The sequence below is a fragment of the Erythrolamprus reginae genome, chromosome 6 (genome assembly GCF_031021105.1).
Source record: "Erythrolamprus reginae isolate rEryReg1 chromosome 6, rEryReg1.hap1, whole genome shotgun sequence".
NCBI classification, from domain to species: Eukaryota; Metazoa; Chordata; class Lepidosauria; order Squamata; family Dipsadidae; genus Erythrolamprus; species Erythrolamprus reginae.
The window spans coordinates 20951192-20973024 of NC_091955.1; the positions used below are offsets into that span (position 1 = coordinate 20951192).

The 21833-nt window shown below is 42.0% G+C and overlaps 1 protein-coding gene across 6 annotated transcripts in view; it reads right to left on the reverse strand.

The window, feature by feature from the left end:
- Positions 1 to 20655, reverse strand: part of BRD1 (bromodomain containing 1) — a 56427-nt gene extending 35772 nt beyond the window's left edge. For all 6 annotated transcript variants that reach the window (XM_070755365.1, XM_070755367.1, XM_070755363.1 and 3 more), the window contains exons 1-4: positions 20264 to 20655; positions 13171 to 14551; positions 8819 to 8975; positions 8365 to 8496 (exon numbers count right to left, since the gene is read on the reverse strand). In XM_070755365.1, coding sequence (XP_070611466.1) covers positions 8365 to 8496; positions 8819 to 8975; positions 13171 to 14537 — 1656 coding nt within the window. In that variant the 5' untranslated portion in view covers positions 14538 to 14551; positions 20264 to 20655. The remainder of the gene's footprint in view (positions 1 to 8364; positions 8497 to 8818; positions 8976 to 13170; positions 14552 to 20263) is intronic.
- Positions 20656 to 21833: the final 1178 nt, after the last annotated feature.

The window sequence follows — 21833 nt, forward strand, 5'->3', positions numbered from 1 at the left end:
GGGGCTTGCCAGCACCCCCCGGACCCCCAACCTGGGTTTGGGGGGCTGCTAGGAAGCCCCCCATGCCGGCGGCGACGTTTTAAAACAGCCGCGCGGCTTCCCAACTGAGTCCCGAAGTCAAAGGCGAACTTCCGCGTTTGGCTTCGGGACTCAGTTGGGAAGCCGCACGGCTGTTTTAAAACGTCGCCGCCGGCATGGGGGGCTTGCCAGCACCCCCCGGACCCCCAACCCGGGTTTGGGGGGCTGCTAGGAAGCCCCCCATGCCGGCGGCGACGTTTTAAAACAGCCGCGCGGCTTCCCAACTGAGTCCCAAAGCCAAACGTCAAAGGCGAACTTCCGGAAGTTCGCTTCAGGACTCAGCTGGGAAGCGGCGCGAGCGAACGGCGTGGGCGGGCGAAGGGCGTGCGTGCGGGCAGGCAGGCGGCGGACAAGCGGCGGGCGCGGCAGCAGCGAGGAGTTTGCGTGGGCGGCAGGGAAACCCCAATCTTCGGCTCCTCGCTGCTGCGGCGGAAGTAAAAACACCATCTGCGCATGCGCAGATGGTGTTTTTACTTCCGCAGCGCTACTTCGCGAAAAACCGATCATTGCGAGGGGTCCTGGAACGGAACCCTCGCAATAATCGGGGGACCACTGTACATTATTTTTGGCTATGGACAGTATCACAAGCCTTCCCTTAACACTTTAAACCCCTAAATTGCGATTTCCCATTCCCTTAGCAACCATTTAGATTATTACTCACCATGTTTATTTATTAAAGTTTATTAAAAAAAATATTTATTAAAGGTGGACAAATGTTTGGCGATGATATATGACGTCATCGGGCAGGAAAAACCGTGATATGGGGGGGGAAATGCGAAGTATTTTTTAATTAATATTTTTGAAAAACCGTGGTATAGACTTTTCGCGAAGTTCGAACCCGCGAAAATGGAGGGAACACTGAATATGTGTATGTGTGTATAAATGTTATCTTATCTTACAGATTGCCTTTTCCTGAATGATTTTTTAAAAATATTCATTTCCAAATCTTTGTTGAAGTGGAAGTAAGGTTACAGCATTTGCTTTAGATGAAGTACTCTTCAGAATCTTAGATTTAGATTCAGAATTTGAATGAGACTAAAAATGTAGAAGTGTTCAGACATTAACACAAAAAAAAAGAATAAATGGATTTCTGAAAAAAGAATTTTGTGCTATTTTAAAAAACCCGAAAAGCATGCTGATTATTAGAATAGACGTTTGATTGCTTACCTGAATGCCTCTTCTCGTACGCTGAGCGGATACAGCAGTCACGTGGATCGCTCGCTGTCTGATCCGCATAGGACTGAGCCTGTCTTTAAAAAGATTGCTGGATCCGCCCCTTCCCCAGAATTCGCGAATCCGTAGACTTAGGCTCGAAAAGTGGTGGCTCGAATAGTGCTCTACTCTCATAGATAATAAAGTAAGAAATAAAGGCATAAACATAGTCAGAAAGACATAGGGAGGGAAGTGACTGCTGTACCCATTCAGTATACGAGAAGAGGCGTTCAGGTAAGCAATCAACGCCTATTCTCCGTACTGGAGGAGCGGGTCCAGCAGTCACGTGGGACTTACCCAATAGATGTGTCCTTAGGGAGGGATTAGTTGGCTATAATGGGAGATAACGGATTGGAGGACTCTCCTGCCAAAGGCAGCATCCGCTGAAACGTAAGAGTCAATTTTATAGTGCCTTATGAAAGAATTGGGAGAGGCCCATGTGGCTGCCTTGCAAACTTCCTCCAAGGGGGCTTGAGTTGCCCAGGCTGCTGATGTGGCTGCACCTCTTGTAGAATGTGCCGTGATGCCTTGTGGGACATTGAGGGATGCTGACTCGTAAGCTTTGGAGATTGTCCCTCAAATCCAATGGCCTAATACGGTGGATGAGACCTTGGACCCCAGAGACCTGGGGTGGAATGCTACGAATAGGGCTTCTGACCTACGAAAGGTCCTGGTGCGTTGGTCATAAATTCGCAGAGCTCTAGTAAGGTCCAAAGTGTGCCATCTGATGGAGAGATGTTGGTTTTGGTTAGAGCAGAAGTAAAGCAATATAATATCTGTGAACAGTGGGAGGCCTGGGGTTCGAGATGCCTCTTAACAGTTCTTGTATTTCAGGGAAACTGTGTAGCGGTTGCCTTTGGGGTCCTTACAGGTGCCAGGACTGAGGATAAGGCTACTATGTGTCGCCGGATAGTGTTGGCTGAGAGACCTAGGTGAAAACCTTTCATGAGGAAGGAAACGATTCTGTGAATGGGAATACACAAGGGGGAGAGGCCTTCCTGAGAACACCACTGGTGAAATTTAGACCAGGTATGGTCGTAGATCCTGTTGGTAGATATTCTTCTAGACTTTAGGATGACTTCCATGGTGTCTGGGTCATAACCTCGAAGGTCTAGGTCACGCCAGATAACAGCCAACCGGTGACGTGGAACCACATCGGGTCTGGATGGTGAGAGACCCCCTGCTGCAACATATCCTCCGAAGCGGGGAACCGCCAGGGGGCCTGGATGGATAGCCGCTGGAGGTCTGCAAACCAGGGTTGGCGGGGCCAGTGAGGGGCTATCAGTATCACCTGGGCCTGCTCGAGGAGGATCTCGTGGATCACGTCTGGCAGGATTGGAATTGGTGGGAAGGCGTATAGGAGACCTGGAGGCCAATGGGTTCTGAGTGCGTTGGTTGCTTCTGCTCCCGGGGATGGGAATCTGGAATAGAACCGAGGTAGCTGAGCGTTGGTCGCGGTCACGAACAGGTCTAGCGACGGGTGACCGAATCTGAGGCAGATCTGCTGGAATAGGTCTGGATGGAGACTTTACTCCCCTGGATCCAGAATTGATCGGGAGAGCCAGTCCGCCTGCACATTGAGGATTCCCGATATGTCGTTGGCCGACAGAGACTGCAGGTGTCTCTCCGCACAAAGGCCCAGCTTCAGAGCTTCCTGCATCAGGGCCTTGGACCGGGTATCTCCTTGTCTGCAGATGTGGCTTTTTGTAGCCATATTGTCCGTTAGGATTAGGACATGTCGGTTGAGGATGTGTGGTCTGAACCTCTTGAGGGCTAGCGACACTGCTTTCAGTTCCAGCCAATTGATTGGCTTGGTTGACTCCTCCGTTGACCACGTGCCTTGGGCTATCAGGCCCGGAGCGTGGGCTCCCCAGCCCAGGAGACTGGCGTCCGTGGTGATGGTAAACTGGTCTGGAATCCTGAAAAGGGATCCTTTGTCCAGGGCAGAGGAATCCACCACGAGAGAGATCTCAGGAGGACGGGAGGGATCAGAATGGAGCATGCCGAGTTGCTGGTTCTTGATCTCTGGAATGGCAATAAAAGCCATTGGAGCTCCCCGGCATGCAGGCGTGCCCAGGGAAGGATACCAATACAGGACACCATCTTTCCCAGTAGGGAAGACAGCGTGGAAATGGAGACCTTTCTTTGGGATCTGACTTGAGTGGTAAGCTCTTTGATACTAATCTTCCTTTCAGGAGAAAGGAAAACCTGAGATAGGTTGGAATCTATGACTGCCCCCAGGTGCTGACGGGAGGTAGAAGGATGAAGCTGACTTTTTTTAATATACTAATGGAGAAACCATGCTTCTGTAGGAGAGACATGGATAACTGAAGATCTGTACAGGTGCCCTTTTTGGAGGGACTGTGAACTAAAATGTAATCCAAATAACACAAAATATGAATGTGGGAAGCCCAGATATGAGACTCGAGGGGTGGAGGACAGGCCGAAAGGCATGGCCCTATACTGATAGTGTTTGCCCTGAAGGGCAAAGCGGAGAAATTGTCTGTGGCCTTTTAAAATGGGAATGTGGAGATAGGCCTCCATAAGGTCTAAGGAAGACATGAAGTCCCCCGGGTGAATGGATGCCAGGATATGCATCAAGAACTTTCTGCATTTAATGTACTGGTTTAATCTTTTAAGATCCAAAATGGCTCTCCATCCTCCAGAGATCTTAGGGACCATGAAGAGGATGGAGTTGAAGCCAAGTCCTCTTTGCGAGGAGGAAACTGTCTGAATAGCCCTAATGGTAAGATGTTGGATCGCTTCCTCCATGCGGAGACGGGAGGAAGGGGATCTAGGTGAAGGGCACGAAATGAAATGTTTGTGGGGAAAGGAGATAAACTCCAACTGAAGTCCCCGTGCAACTGTGGAGACAACCCAGGGGTCCTTACAGGTGCGGTGCCAGCTGGAAGCGAACCAGGCCAGGCGTCCCCCAATGAGGATAGACTTGTTATTACCACCTGGACCTTTTTGAGGCCCTTGAGGCGGAGGAGCCTCCTTGATATCGAGACACTCTGCCCCTGGGGATTCTATCTGATTGGGAATGAAAGTGGGAATTATACTGACCTGAGTTTCTTTGAAACGCGAATCCCTGATCTTGTTGGCGATTGGACCGCAGAAAGGACTGAAGCGTTTTAACAGACTTCTTGGTAGTAGGCCCCAGGATTTTCTTCTTATCAGTGGTTTCTGTAAGTAGAGGATCAAGTAAATCACCAAATAATAGCTTACGGTTTAGAGGATCCAAAGAGAGCTGCCACTTCTGCCTCACTCCCGCTTGCCAAGGACGGAGCCAGAGAAGCCGCCTGGCTACTGTCGAGGCAGCCACCGACTTTGCCGGAAATCTGGAAGATTGCAGGGTGGCATCCGCAACATACTGGGCCGCTGCAAAGACCTTGTTGAGGTCTTATTGTCCCCTTACATCATCGGGAGGGATATGCTGTTGAAGTTGCTGCAACCACAGAAGCATGGCTCTAGTAAAGAAGGATGCTGACGCTGCGCATTTGATTGCCTAGGTGTCTGCCAGGAAACATTTTTTGAGCATTTGCTCCAGACGTTTGTCCTCTGGCTTTAAGACTTCTTCTGCCTCGCCAGGCATAGCTGCTGCAGAATGCAGAGTCTTGACCGGTTCATCTGCTTTTGGACAAATAAGAAGATCCTCATAAGGTAAGACTATAAAGTTTCTTATCTTTGGAGGAGGGATTGGAACCCAGAGGTGGGTGACCCCACTGTTTCAGCAAAGCGTCCTTAAATAGTTTAGGCATGGGAATCACCTCGGTATCTTCCTGCTCCTGCATGAAGAAAGGAAGATTCTCCTCCTGTGGAGTAACAGAAGTAGGTGCAGGCTTGTCTTGACCTGAGAGGCCCGTGGCTGCTCTTGCCTTAAGTAGTAGAGACTTAAACAACTGAAAGGGAAAAATAGTAGAGGATGGAGGAGTCTTGATTGGAGATTCTTCATTCTCAGAGAAGCCTTGGAAGGGGTCATCCCTGTCCTCAGGATCATCATCATCCTCGTTCTCCTGCTCAGAGGAATCAGAGTCTGGCTCTTGAGGGACTCTGTAGGCTGAGAAGGAAGTCAGGGGTCTAAGACGAGAGTGACTACAAGGATGGGGCTGTGCATTGATGACCTTGAATTTGGCATCAATGGCTTGAGATAAGGTAGAAAACATAGATTGCAATTCAGGAGGAAGGTTAGTAATAGAAGCAGGAAAATCAGGGTGAACCCTGTTGGCCCTGGAATATTCAAGTTCTAAAGGGCCCTGATACAAATGGTCTGGGTATTTCTGGACCTAAGCCCCATAAGTTAGGCTGGGGTCTGTTTAGGTTTGGCTCATCCAGAGACAAGACAGGTACACCTGAGGGAGGCAGGTCAAAAGAGTCTGGGGTTTCAGCTAACCCCAGCTAACATGAACTTGGGCCTGCACTCTTAGGCATTTAGCTGATCATTCATGAATTTTTTGGAGTGCTTTATCCCTTCTCTTTTCAGCTCTGGTGAGACTAGCCACTGGAGGAGCTGCAAGAGAGGAGGACGTGGCCTGGGGGATGGTTTCAATCTCTTCACCAGTAGGCCTAGGGTCCTGAGTATTTCTGGAAGAAGTGCCTCTCTTAGGAATAGCAGAAGCCATGGCCTGAACAATTTACAAGACAAGGTCTGGAGCCAAGAATTTGGGAGAAGCAATAGTCTGAACAAATTAATTCCCAAGAGGAAGGGAGCCGAAGCTCCTAGGCCCCGGAGTGTCTGCCACTCAAAGACAAGCCTGGATCAATCCAGACTTCATGCCAGTGAGACCAGAAGGGCTAGGCCTCAATGATTAAGCAACCAAGGCACACTGGTTGAGAGGCCTAGCATTGGAGTAAAAGCCTGAGACTCTCACAGCTTACTCTGGGCCACGTGGCGGACTTTATGGTGCCAGACGGCCTGTGTGTGGGCGGCCGGTAATGCCGGTGTTACTGAACGCTGAGGGCCTTCACGTCAAGAAAACTCAATAAGGAGTTAGACTAACTCCCAGGGGACAGAACAAGTGCCCTTGTAAAACATCCCACTCCACAGGAGGTGCAAAAGTAAACACAGCCAATACTGTAGTAATAAAAAACCTCCAAGCCGGGCAGATTTAGCAGAAGAAATACAGCCCACTGAAAACGATAAGGCAAGGCAATTACGCAATTAACTGGAAGTCTTATCGCTGCTTCTCCGCTCGGAGCCGAGCCCAGGAGGGCTGGCTGGAAGCTAAATTGTTTCGTTCACCGATAGAAAGGACTAATCTTTTATCTTTTTGCTGTGGATTTCAGGTAGAAGAAGAAGGGAAGGTGTTTGTTTAGAGGAGCTGAGCCACCACGCGTCCTGCCGGTAGGAGGACTGAGCGAATTCTGGGGAAGGGGCGGATCCAGCAATCTTTTTAAAGACAGGCTCAATCCTATGTGGATTGGACAGCGAACAACCCACGTGACTGCTGGACCTGCTCCTCCAGTACGGAGAAAATAATGCTGCCACAATAATTTATATTTAATCAGTGTTAATAACAATGCTCAAGTTAATTTTTGGGAGATTACATATTTATCAAATTCTCTCCACAATAAAATGAATTAACTTTCTCCCCCCCACCACCACGTAGTTAGTTCACAGCAATTGGAAACTCTGTAAAGACACTGGTAAAATCAAAATATAGTTCACCAAAACACATGTGAACTGAGACTGCCAGACTATCTGAGCAATTCTGCAGAAGTACTTCTTGGACTTGTACTGTATTTGGCCAGACTGAGTATCATATCAGTATACAGTATTTGCTATATTAGAAGACATGGAACAAAGTGATTGGAAAGCCTATATAAATTATACAGATTATACTTTCCAAATTCCTAAAGTCAGGCAAAGATATGTTTCTCTACAGCTCCAAACCTTGAAATAATGTTGAATCATGTTTTATATTCTAATAGTTTCAGAAATTCAAAAGAACATAGGGCTCAGCCTTTCTCTGTTGGACTTATTCTTTCAGAAATTCTTTCTATTATGATTATTATTAATAATAAGGCTTTAAGAGTATGGTAATTGGATATAGTACAAAGAGATATTTAAAAATTAGACTTGTTTCTTTGTGGAATGAGCAAAGTTACCCTACTTTCACAAAGGTATCAACTGACTTTCTATTTGTTAATAGAAAAACACTACTGCTATGGCCAGTCTAAGCCTGTGATGGCAAACCTATGGCACGTGTGCCACATGTAACACTTGCGGCCATATAGGAGGGAACGTGAACTCAAGTGCAAGCCTGCCAGCTGATTTTTGGGCCTTCTAGGCCCACTGGGAGGGGGTGGGGATGGCCTGTTTTTTGCTCTGCCCAAGCTACAGAGCCTTCCTAGGGGCCTGGGGAGGGCAAAAATGGCCTTCATCCCCCCTCCTCAGAGGTCCTCTGGAGGCTGGAAACATTCCATTTGCCAACTGTTGGTTGCACCCGAAGGCTTGCTTTTTTGCTCTCCCCAGGCTTCACAGCCTTTCTATGACCCTGGGAAGGGTAAAAACGGCCTACCCCACACCCTGGTGGCCCTCAGGAGGCCATAAATGGTCTGTTTCCCTACTCCTAAAAAGGTTCTGAGGCCCGGGGAGAGCAAAAAATAGGCGTGCCATCCCGTGTCTGGAGCAGGGGTTGGGGGTCACAAAGGCATGCAGGCTGGTGGTGGTGCATAGAATTATGACGGTGGGCATGCGTGGACGTGACCGCCCCCACCACACTCTCCCCTTTTGGCACGTGAATAAAAAAAGGTTCACCATCACTGGCCTAAGCACTTAAAGAACAGTTTTAATCTTAAACTTGCTAAAAGGGGCAGGGCAAGAACACATGAGGAATTATTTCTAGAAATTGATTAAGCAGCAACATAAATGATCCAATATTGCAATCCCTTCCGTCTACCATCCTAGAAGATATCATTAATCCTCACTGCGTTGCTTGCTATTACAGTAGATATTTTGTAAAAGGGAAAATAAAACGTCTTCCATTACAGGAGAAACAGCTCTATCATTTCCATTCACTATCAAGTGAAACTTAAGTATGTAAACTCAGACAAAATTGTCAATGCTTTTACCTGTTCTCTTTTTAATTTTTCTCGTTTTCGTATAAGCTCTATTAACAACCGTGCTCTTTCAAGGTCATGACGAAGTCTTTGCCAGTACTTCAATTTCTCTTTTAAGGCTTGTGTTTCTTCATCATCTTCCCTCTTTTAATAAAATTTTTAAAAATGTATTTGTTAGTTTAATTTTAACATTTAAGTAGCTAATACCTCTTTTGCAAAAACAACTGTTAGCACATTTACCTATAGTATAAAATTATTGGCAATGCTTTTTCTTCATGTAAAACACAGCATCTCAATTTTGTATTTACACTTAATTTAATTCATATATTTTATTCATGTAAAATGTAGGCATTCACATAATTTATATTATTCATAATAATAGTGGTCCTGGATAATTGTACCCATATATTATTAATTAAAAATGCCAAATAATTTAATCATATGTGAAGTAAGGAAATAAAGGTACCTGCTGCGTGTTTCTTTGTGACTGCAAGCTGGACTGTAGTCTTCTCAATAAAGGAACACCATTTCTGGACAATCTTTTAAGTAGCCAGTAACTGTGGACTCTTTCTACAAATTGCTTCTTTCGCTGAATTGCCACCTGATTCATAATTTTATTTAATCTGAAACAGGAAAGAAAGAAGTAGCAATATTTTCTGAACATAATTTTAATTATAAATCTGACTAGATTTTATTGTTGTTTCATAAATATTCTACTGTATGAACATCTTAATGTGGTTCTGTATCCAAAGAACAATTTTGAGCAAATATATATTTTTTCAATTATTTTTTAAATATTGGATACTTGGGTCACAAATTGTTGGTAGAAATCCCACAAGTTTAAAAGATTTATTGTATATTAAAGAATACTAAATAAATATACAGTAACATTTTTGGCATGGGGAATCAGTTAGGTTCAGAATAGTATTATCAGTTACCAAACTACAAAATCTGATATATCACATTATTTAATTATTTTGTTCTTTGAAGTATTTACTCAAATCTCCAGAGTATGGTTACAAAACAAACTCTTAACAAACCTTCAATAAGTAAATGAATACACACACACACACACACACACACACACACACACACATATATACATTACAAATTTTATTAATTATTTATCATTTAAGAGTAAGGTTACCAAACAAACTCTTAATACTTAAACACTTCATCTATATAAAAACTTTCAATAAATAAACTGAATCCATTGCACAATTCATTACAAATCGTGCTAACTGATTTTTTTTACCACTTTTTAAATTACCATTATATAATGTATATCAGCATAAAATTTCACAATATTTAAATCAATTAAAATTTATTTATTTTGGGAAGATTTAAGACTGCAGGTTCACACATATTTGTCAGTCACTTTTATTATTTATTTATTAGTTTTGTATGGCGCCTATATCAACCATCGTCACTTTAATTCATGAAACCTTCATAGCATCTTCTTGATCTCCTAGATATTAATTTTCAATTAAAATTATTTTAAAAGTTATGCAACTGGCTATCTATCTGCCTGATATATCTTCTAGTTCTATTATTATTCCAATCTTATTTGGTTTATCTAAATACTAAGAGGTGTACCCTTCTTCCTGCAGTTATTTCTTAGAATAAACTGATTAGATAATAAAGTATTCTATTTGAAAAAAAATAAGGTACAATTAAAACAACAGTCGGAGGAAAGCGATATTAAAACAAACTTATAAGAAATAAACTTTATACGTTTGTGTAAATAAATGAAAAAATAACCATCCATCCACCTTCCCCCTTCAGATTATGGTTCCCCAAATAATAACTCATGCTATTTGTGAAGGGTGAGCATTTTCCACCAATTTAATATGATATTGAGAATTCCAGTCTAGAGGAAAGTGCATTTGCTCCCAGAATCTCTTATTATAATGAATTGTGAAACCCTATATCCCTTCTTAGTTTCACTGAATTTAATAATTTAACACTATCTACTAAGACATATTAGGTCCTGAGCAGTATTTATCTTACAATCTAGGAAGGACAGGGTTTTTTAAAAAGTAGATTACAAACTATCTTCATTTTTGAGAAACAGCACAATTATTACATTTTAGATTAAGTCTTCCTTATTAGTCCAGGAACATTCAAAATGGAAATTTTCAACAGGACAACATTCTAAATAACGTTTAAAATAACAATTTTTGCTCCCGATGAAGTCCTTTCCAATAGAAAGTATTTTAACACACTTGAAGGCAGAGCTGCCTGACACATCAGAATACCCTATGCAACTAGACTTAAAATCCTAGGTTTAGAAAACTTAGATCTACGTCGCCTTAAAAACGACCTAAGCATAGCCCATAAAATCATCTGCTACAACATCCTTCCTGTCAATGACTACTTCAGCTTCACCCACAACAACACATGAGCACACAACAGATACAAACTTAAAGTAAACCGCTCCAAACTTGACTGCAGGAAATACGACTTTAGTAACCGAGTAGTTGATGCATGGAACTCACTACTAGACTCTGTAGTATCATCACCTAACCCCCAAAACTTTACCCTTAGACTCTCCACTGTTGAGCTCTTCCGATTCGTAAGAGGTCAGTAAGGGGCGTGCATAAGTGCATCTGTCCCCTGTCCTAATGTTTCTCTTTTGCTAGTATCATGTATATAAATATTATTATATCTTTGTATATCATCAATACGTACTTGACAAAACAAACAAAAATATTCATATTAATGCTAGCAATACATTATCATTTAATAGTTCCATAAATATTTTAAAATATTCTTAAATTCTTAATATTAAATTATCCAGAACACATATATCCAGAAAAATGTTTTAAAGTTACTCCTATGTTAAATATAACTTGAAAATTGTTAGAAATTAAGTAAAGAATATCATAATATAGTTCTACAAAGCTTATTCCTGACTTCAAAGTGTCACCTGCCAGAAAGGGAACAACAAACTACATACATACATACATACATACATACATACATACATACATACATACATATTCAATTATCAGCTAAATAAACTACAGAATTTCTTTATTTTACTTAAATATACATCATGGACACGGAACAACATACATTAGTTAAAGTTGTCTGTTTCATAGTTTATAAGCTTGTACTTGAAGTTCACTTAAGTTCTAAAAATATTTTGGAAGTCTGGAGAGTTAAATATTTGATATATTTAAGTGGTAAGACAGAACAAGAACAAACAATATTTTGTTTTCCCAATAGCCAGACTATGCAATGCCAATGTTTTAGGATTATGGAAGCTGTATTGGAAAATACATGAAGGACAAAAATTTGTTTCTTCTTATTAAGCACACAAAATGCGATACAACTCCCTTTTTCTTTCTCCCTGGGATATGTCTGCAACTTGAATAATATCTTAGAAACTGATACCCTTTCTGCAATCACTTGAAGACTGAAAGAACTTTTGTCCAAAAAAATGTGTTTTTGAAAGTAGCATATTACTGAAATCTTAATAGATTTCAATAATATGCTACTTTCAAAAACACATTTTTAAAAATAGCATATTACACAAGAAAACATATGTTTCGCCATAGTTTATTAAACAAAATTGAATAGTTCCAAATAGGTGGAATAGTCAAAGTATGAATAAGGCAGTGATGGCAAACCTTTTTTTCCTCGGGTGCCGAAAAAGCATGCTATCGCACATGCGTGAGTGCCCAAACCCATAATTCAATGCCTGGGGAGAGCGAAAATAGCCTCCCCCGCCTCCCCGGAAGCCCTCTGGGGACTGGAAACGGTCTGTTTTGCAAGTTCTGGTGAGCCCAGTAGGCTCGTGTTTCACCGTCCCCAGGATCCAAAGGCTTCCCTGGAGCCAGGGGAGGGTAAAAATGCCCTCCCCCACCCCGCAAAGACTTTCTGCTGACTGGCACACACACCTGGCTGGCACACACATGCAAATTGGAGCTGAGCTAGGGCAACACCTCGCTTGCAACAGAAGGTATGGCTCCGAGTGCCACCTACGGCACCCTTGCCATAGGTTCGCCATCACTGTTCTAAGGGATACTGAATATGGACAAGGAGAAATCAAAACATTAGGATTAGGATCAGTTTACTAAGCTGATGAAAGGAAGTTTAGTACAAAAGAAAATGCTTCCTCTCACACCATATAATTAACTTGTGAAATTCACTGCTATCAGACATGATTACGGTCACTCATCTGGATGGTATTAAAACAAGAGAGAATAAAGGCATGAAGAACAGATCAAGACTTTTAAGTCTTGAAAAGTCAGTGTTATTTTCAGATTAGAAATAACATGCCATCAAATACCAGATGAAAAGAAACAACAACAGGACGGGGTTATGTTCCTACCTCTGACTTGCGTAGCTTCAGATTCAAAGGCAAAAAGATGCTCTGGAGCATGATTGGGAACCCACACAGCAACTCCTTAAAGAGCTGGATTGTTTCCCAGGATCATGTAGCTATTCTTTGCAGCTGCGGCATTATCCAAAGAAATATCTTCATTTTAATGAGTTACAGACAGGTGCTACATATGCAAATCCACATACTCCGGGGCAACTTTCTGCCTTTGAAACATAAACATTGCATAGCCTTAATACATATCTAGCAGTCATTCTCAATTAGGCACCAGGCTTACCTATTCCAAATCAACACAAGGAAAACACAAGAAAACCATTTATGACTGAAATTTATGGCTAAAATAAAATCTATGAGAATTGCCATTTTTCATGTCCTTTAATTGTTAATGATCTGGAGCCTCTTAAGCATTAATTTTTGTTTCTCATTAATAAGTTGCAAAGAATTTTTAAATACAGTATATATTTTCTTACCTCTGGGGAGGGACACATGGAGCAGATACTGCAGGCATAACTGCACAAGTTTCAGTTAGTGTTTTTTTCTTTGACTTTTTAGCCTTTTTTCTGACCCTTGATGTAGACCTGGTTTTGACCATGCCCTCCTTTCGGTAGAGGCCATTTTTCATTTCCGCTTCTCCATAAATATTCAGAGGCCTCCGAACAGACCCCGGTGGTGTATGTATATCGCAATATGCAGTTTTTTTCACTGAGAATGTTGTGCCACCACCAGTTAATTCTTTCACAGGTTCCATTTTCATATACAAACCAGTTTTTTGAGCGCATGTAACATGGAATGCTGTGTAACAGTTTGCTTTGTGGCACTGAATACAGGCACCGACACCTTTCTGTTTACAGAGGTAGCATGTTAACTTCCATCGAGCAGGGGGAATGTTTTTGACTCCATCTATTGGCTCAATAAAAACTGTATTGGCAAATCCAACCTCTGGAATCCAAAGAGCACACACAACATGTCCCCACCGATCGTCATCAGTCTTTTTAAAGGCACCTCCTTTGTTTGGACACAGTACACAGTCTACAGGCCTTGAACGGGATTGCAGACATTGCCTGCAAAGCCACTGGCCCTCAGGTATATATGGCACCCCGTAACACTCCTGATGCACAGCTAAATTACACATGTCACAAAAAAGAATCACATTGCTGTTCTGACATTCTCCATCCATGCAAATACAACAAACTGCATCTTCGTCAATTAAAGACTGATGTTCACCCTGTTTTTGAGTCTCGCAGTAAGACTCTTTTTCGAAACGGTCCATAAGAAATTCAAACATGTTTTGTGATACAACCGAGACTCCGTCACTTTTTCGCTTCTCGTTGATTATTTCTAGCCATGCATAATCTTCTTCATCCATATCATATTCCACTTCATTATCTAGTTCTTCAGAGGACTTTTCAATAAATTTATAATATGTTGGAGGTCTACGAGGTGCAGAAGGTGGGCTATATTCAACAACATGCACTTTTGGTTCTGGAAGAGTACTTGCAGTGGGTGGAATGCCATGTGTGTTTGGAAGAGTTTCACCTTTCTTTTTAACTTTATTGTTTCTGTGCCTCTTTGCTCTCAGAGAGACTAGTGGCCTCTCACTATTTTCTTTATTGCTGTTGCATTCACTTAATTCTTGGGCTGTAAGATCATCTTCCAATATAATCTCTAAGGGTTCAAAGATACTGATTCGGTGTAAGCGACCTTCAATTTCTATTTCTACCATCCTTTGCGCTTGGGCATAGGTTAAAGTTTCTCTGGTAGGGGACCGTTTAATACTGCATGGAGAAGAAGAGTGCCGTGCTGAAGATACTCGATGACATCTTCCTTTCCTCCTCATTTGGTAATGATTACCTATAATTTAAAAGAGTGATTGTTAAAACAATAAACTTGAACTATACTATAAAAACAGGAATGTTTATTTTTTTGTCTTAAAGGGTAAGGCTAGTACCTTCATTTTTTTTTAAAAAAAATATGCACTAGAAAACAAAACACGCAACTTAAAATGAAGAATTTTTAAAATAATTATAGTAATCAATATTAGTGCAGTGGTACCTCTACTTAAGAACTTTTCTAGATAAGAACCGAGTGTTCAAGATTTTTTTGCTTCTTCTTAAGAACCATTTTCTACTTAAGAACCCGAGCCCAGAAAAATTTCCCAGGAAATTTGAGTGTGGCATGAAGGCCTGCCCAGTTTCCACGATTCCCCCTTTAATTCCAGCCATCTCGGGCTTTTCTGGGCTGCCAAATCAACAAATCAACTCTCTGTTCCCTTCCTTCAAGTACTGGAAAATGGCTAAGCCTTCTACTTAACAGGAAACACATACAGTACTTAGTTCCCTTAGCTGTTTATTGTGCAATTTAGCCTCCAGAAACTTTATCATCTTTGTGGATCTTCTCTGAACTTTTTCTAGGGGCTTCTACATTTTTTTTTGTATCATGGTCACCAGAACCAGATGTAGTATTCCAAGTGTGACTTTATTACTGAAATACAGTCCTCGACTTACAGCTATTTGAAGCTCCTCAGAAACAATTGAGGAAAAAAAATATCTGGAATAGTAATTGACCAAAAGGTAACTTCTAATAATGATGTATCTCCCGATTCCTTTTGATGTTCTCAGATCATATTATGTTGTTGTATTACCGTAGTTATCATTTAATTTTCAGTCGTGAATTGTCCATGGAAGACTTTCATTTCCAAAAATAGAGTGGGAGGAAATTATCTTTGTTATAATCAATTTCTTATACACAGAGAGTGTGTTTTTTAAAAACCAGAAACCTTTTCATGGAGAGAAGAACTAAAAGTGGAAAGAAAAATGGACCAAGATCATATTGGTGGGAATTGGGATTTTTCTTTGGGAGGGTGTGTGTGTTAAAACTCAAAATGTAATTCCAGTGAGTCAATAGTTTATTTTTTCTATTTTTTTTCTCGAAAATTTCACTGATGCAGTTTATTCTTCTTTAACAAAAGTGCAACATAGGACAAATGATAATCCTTATGTACCACACATATATTATCCATATTTTTCAGAGTATAGGATGCACCAGGAATATAATACTTTGGGGGAAGAAAACAAGGGGAAAAAAATCTGCCTCCCAGTAATTTGCCAAACAGCAAATAGAACAGATGGTATACACTGTTTGCTGTGATTTCTGTGCATGTGTGCCTGACCCATAGAAACAGCAAAGGATTGGAGAAATGTACATTATGGCAGCATATTAATGCCAGAAAGTTTTCTTAAATATAGTCACACTAACTCCTCCCAATTATTTAAATGGATCTACTCCAAACATGACTAAGTCAAAGTTTAACTCGGCTGCCTTATCTGAATATTAAAACAGGACACTTACATTTCAGATTATACTTGTACAGATGCTGTTAAAATTGATGTGGCTTTCTGGAAGTATACACTCTGCTATTTAAAAGAAGATACAAAAGCACCGCACCTCTTCAGATCAAGCATTTATTTTAAAAAGCTTCTTCATTTTGTTAAGTTGTCTAGAACAATAATAAAGCAGTCTTTAAAAAAATAAATCTAATAATTTGAACATTCTAGAGGAATTTATAGTATTGACTTACCTCCTGCAGCAAACAGCCAATTTCAGCAAAAGAAAATAAAATTCTGCCTCTATCTCCCATCAATTTGCCACTTGCAGCTTTAGTTTCACTTTCAGTTAGAGCACTTGGCCTGCCTGCAGCCTCAATCAGTTCAAGGTTCGGAAGTTTAATTAGTTGCTTGGCTTAACAGGTTCTGCTCTTTCTGCTGCAAAGAGGTAAATTGCTGGAAGGCAGAGACCAAAGTGTGGGGGTGGCTGGGTGGGGCTATATTCGTTGTATAAGACACACCCAAGTTTTCACCATCTTTTGGGGGGTAAAAAGGTGTGTCATATACTCTGAAAAATACGGTATGTATTCTATTTGGAAAAATTATACTATAATGTGAAGTAGACTAATCTTAAGGTACACATTTAAAATATATAGAAAAATAATTCATGTTTGCACCATTCTGATCAAGAATACTCAGATAAAGACTTTACATTAAGACATACCTATAAACCTCTGCTATTCCCAATTAATTCTGTTCTAAATATTTAGCTTATGGACATATAATACTCAAGAACACTGAACAGACAGGGCGTTTGTCTAGAGCTTCCTTGCACCAATAAGTCAAGGAATAGGAGCAAAGAGAATTAAATAAGTTGGTGAACAGTAGGGAATGAAGCTCAATAAGACCTTATTCCCACCTATAAAGATTCTGTACCCATTCAGCAAAGAACCAATTACAAATTACAAATAAACAAAAACATAAACTGTTGGTAGGAAAATATATTTAATAATTTTCAAATAACTTGTATTCCAAATGTGTACCCAAACCAATACCCACTATAAAATAAACATTTATCCAATCATTTGGTTATCATAAATTGAAGAGCTGCCAATAAGTTAATCTTTTAAATGGACCAGCATTTCTGAATCTTGGCAACTTGAAAATGCCTCAGAATTCCACACAAGTCTTTAAGTTGTGAAAGTTGAGAAACACTAGTGTTTTTCAGGGAGAGACTGGGCAGTTATCTACTGGGGATGAATCCTGCAGTGTTCAAGGGTTGGACTTCTAAATTCCATCTAATTCTCTAAAGTTTGTATAGTACTTCTTCCTGTAAGGATTTATATCAGGGCACATGTGCAAACTACGTCTTAAGTCATAGTACTAGTTGTTTTACTTATGCTCATAATTTACTTAGGTAAAGGCTCTTCATTTCTTTCTGCTTTTAAGCTCATTATAAAGCTTTACTAAAAATATAGAATCCTAATATATATATATAACTTATTAAAATTAGTTTTTGAAAGCATTCCTATCATAGGTAATACAAAATACCAATTACTGTAGAATAGCTAAGCAATCAAGAATTGACAAGGCTGCTGTAGACTAAATGTATTTTTTTTAATGTATTTTTAAACAGTATATATTTTAAGTGTAATCATGTTAAAATAGTGATAAGAAATATTAGCATGTGCAGCGCTCCATTAATATATATGTCCAATTGTACAACAATGTATTTAAAAAATCTTGCATCAAAATAAATATTTACAAAATTCTAAAGTTGTTAGGATTTATTTAAAATGTTTTTTAAAATAGCATCTGATAGCCAAGTTTAGTTTATATCCAAAAATTTTAATATTTTACCGTTAATAACTATATACAACTTTAAAAGCATGTTACAAGCAGCAATTTAGAATGTAACTTTATGGTTGTAAAATAAAATACAAGATTTCAACAGATTTCAGTCTCAAATACAAAGCAAACTACAGTTTACCCAAACATTTATTTAATAATAATCTTTTCTGGTAGGCCCTTATTATAATTTTACAGTCTATAAGACAGATCTAACCATGCAGATATACTCTAAGCAGGTAGTCCTCAACTTACAACTATTTGAAGTTACAATGGCAATGAAAAAGTTGGCTTATGATTATTTTTCACACTTAACAACCACGGCAACCTTGTGACTAAGCTTCAGATGCTTAGCAACTGGTTCATACTTATGACAGTTGCAATATCCAGGGGTTATGTGAACATCTTTTACAACCTTCTGACAAGCAAAGCAGGGGTAGTTTCTGGATCATTTTGCTGCTGTTTTGCTCAGGGTTGCGCCATGCGTGCTTTGTGAGCACACCTATAACCTATAATAAAAAATAGATGGCAGCACCCATGGAGGCACCAACCTATTGGTTTTAAGCCGGTTAAAACCAATAGGAACCCACCTCTGAGCCAAAATCAATGGGAAAACCAGATTGACTTAACATCAGTGTTACTAATTTAACAATTGCAGTGATTTAACAACTCTGGCAAGAAAGGTCATAAACAGGAGTAAAACCCATTTAACAAATATTTCAGTTAGCAACAGAAATTTTGGGCTCAATTGTGGCTGTAAGTCAAGATCTACCTGTCCAACATAAACTATCTATGTAAACTTCAGAGAATGCTTAAGTCATAATTATTTCAGACAACAAATAGATATGATTGAATTCCACAACCATAATAATGAAGCTGCAGCAATAACAGTCAACACTTCTTGCAACTGAAATTATTATTTATTTTTATCCCACTTTTATTATTTTTCACAAATAACCCAATGCAGTGAAGATATCCAAAATACCTTCCTCCTCCCATTTTCCCCGTGGAATGAGTTGGGCTGACAAAATAACTAGGCCAAGGTCCCCAGAATTGACTTTCATGGCCAAGGCGGAATGTGAATTCTGCTCTTCTGCTTTCTAGTCTGTTTCCTTAATCACTAGACCAAAATGACTATCACATTAAATATTCTCACAAACACTAATTAAGTAAGTTTTACTATTTGCTGAACTTATGATATCATCTATTTAATACAAAAACATAACAAGAACACCCCCCCCCCCAGATCCCTTAAAAGACACATTCAGATGAATATTAAATTTTCATGCCAACCAAACTCTCAAACCACTCTGGGCAGGGGAGGACCCTATCTATAAATGCTACTCTTTAGTAACCCCAGCAACCTAATATAAATACTTTATTGTTATTGGCAATACAACGAAATTGTCATTGACAACAAAAGTCAGGTGACGGGCAGAGACCAGTCCCAACACACATATATAAAAAAAAGCTCCACCCACCACAAATTCCCCACCCTGAACCACCCAAACATCTACACAACAGACCAAGTAATACTGTCCAACAGCTCATTGATGGTGACCCTTTAGTTCATTGTTAAATGTTGAGTATAGCTCTAGGATTAAAAACTATTCAGGAAAATCCCCTTACATGTTTACACTCCAATCTATACCCATGTTGGTCGTCAGAACCCAGTGTGGCAGAGTAACCAAGTCAATGGAAGGACAAACTGCATTTCACCCAAAAAGTGAAAGTGATCTTTGGAGAAATTAATCCACCCCCCTGACGTCATCAAACCTAACCCTTTCAAGGAAGCACAACTGATCTGAAAGCCTGGAACTTGAGTAACAGAGAGCAATTTCCTCCCCCAGTTCCAGAGCAACTGAATCCCTTGCACGGAAGGGGAAATAAAAAAGAACATGAAGCGGCCATGCCTCCCTGTCTCAGAATGGTTCGCCCCACACCAGTCATCTCCCCCCCCACCAGCCCCAAACATTGGTTTCTCCCCGCCCTGTCCGCGCCCATCGTGACATAAACACACACGCTGAATGGCTCCGAAGCACGCCTCTTTTCCCCTCCCACACCCGCCTCCGCGCCGATGGTTCCTGCCCAGACCCACTGGCTCCCCTCCCCCCACGTCAGCTCTTCCCCCCCGCGCACTCCCAGAATGGTTCCTTCCGCACTAGGCCCAGCAACTCTTTTTCACCAGCCGCCTCCACCGCCAGCGGCCCCCCGGCGCGCCCTTTCCTTCCTTCGCCCGCTTTCCCCACCCCTGCCGGGACAATACTCAGGCCGCAAACATGGCGCCCGCCCAATGCCACCCCTGCCTCCGCGACTCTCGGCACGAGAGGCCGAGGCAGAAGCTGGCCTGCTTTCCCCTTCTCCTCCCCGCCCGAGTTCTTCAGCGCCTCACCTGAGGGAGCCGCAAGGACGCGGCTGACAGGCCCTCCTTTTTTTTTTTTGACTCGAGACACCGAGCTGGGTCTGAACTAATGGCGGCGGAGGCGCTCCTCCGGCTGTTTAGCGCCCGGCGGAACGGAGACCGAGGCGGCCGCGGAGAGCCCGCACCGTCGCGGCCGCCCGCGGGCTCCCGGTTGCGGAGCGGGTGGCGGTGGTGGTTGCTGGATCCGGCTGCAGCGACGCATTCGGGGCGGGCGGGGGGGCACGGAACGCGTCGCCAAGGGCCGCAGTCCGGCTGCGGGGTTGGGTGCGGAGGCGCCCGTGGCCGAGAATCTTCCCCTCCTCCTCCCCCCCTCGGCACAAACAATGCGGCGGCTTCACCACAGCGCTCGCGCCGGCGGGGGAGGGGAGGGAGGGAGGGAGCGCGCTGGGGGGGGGGGGGTTAGAAGGAGAAAGAGGAGGAGCAGGAACGTGAGGGCGCCAAGGCACCTCCCAGCCCCGCGGACGACGCAAACGGCAAGACGGAGACGCCGCGCGTTTTCTGGGCGGAGCCAACGGGTCTCTTTCCCTGTCCCTGCCTCCCTCCCCCCACGCGAACTTCGTCACTTCTCCATCAACCAATCATCGTGGAGAAAGTTTTAAGACTCCTCCTCCACCACCACCCTGAGCTTCTCCCCGGACGTAAACTTCGCTTGGGAGCGGGAGCTGGCGCGCGGCGGTGTGGGCTGGGTTGCCTTTCTTTTTCGTTTTGTTTTTGTTTTGCCGGTTGGCTGTTAAAACTTGACAGGAAAAAAGACACTAGTCGGTGACTGCCATTTTGGCTCACTCCAAATAAAGGGGAGGATAGTTTTGGGGATTAACTCTGGTTGACTGGGGAGTTGCTGAGTAATACTTGAGCGGGGAACTTCTGCGCTTCTCTTTTGCCAAGAAGCCATTCCCCATGGCTTTTCCAGAATCTCTGCAGGAATTCGGGATCTTAATGTTCATACAATTGGTGTGCGCCTCCTAATAGTTATAGCTCAGGAGTAGGCTAAGTTGGCTCTTCTATGACTTGTGGACTTCAACTCCCAGAATTCCTGAGCGAATCATGCTAGCTCAGGAATTCTGGGAGTTGAAGTCCACATATCATAGAAGAGCCAACTTTGCCTACCTCTGTTAATAGATAGTCCTCGACTTAGGACCACCATTTATGTTGTTAAGGGAGATTTCTGACAGTCTCAAAATGGGTGAACAGTGCAGTCAGGCGGTAGGGAAAGCAAGTAGGATGCTTGGCTGCATAGCTAGAGGTATAACAAGCAGGAAGAGGGAGATTATGATCCCGCTATATAGAATGCTGGTGAGACCACATTTGGAATACTGTGTTCAGTTCTGGAGACCTCACCTACAAAAAGATATTGACAAAATTGAACGGGTCCAAAGACGGGCTACAAGAATGGTGGAAGGTCTTAAGCATAAAACGTATCAGGAAAGACTTCATGAACTCAATCTGTATAGTCTGGAGGACAGAAGGAAAAGGGGGGACATGATCGAAACATTTAAATATATTAAAGGGTTAAATAAGGTCCAGGAGGGAAGTGTTTTTA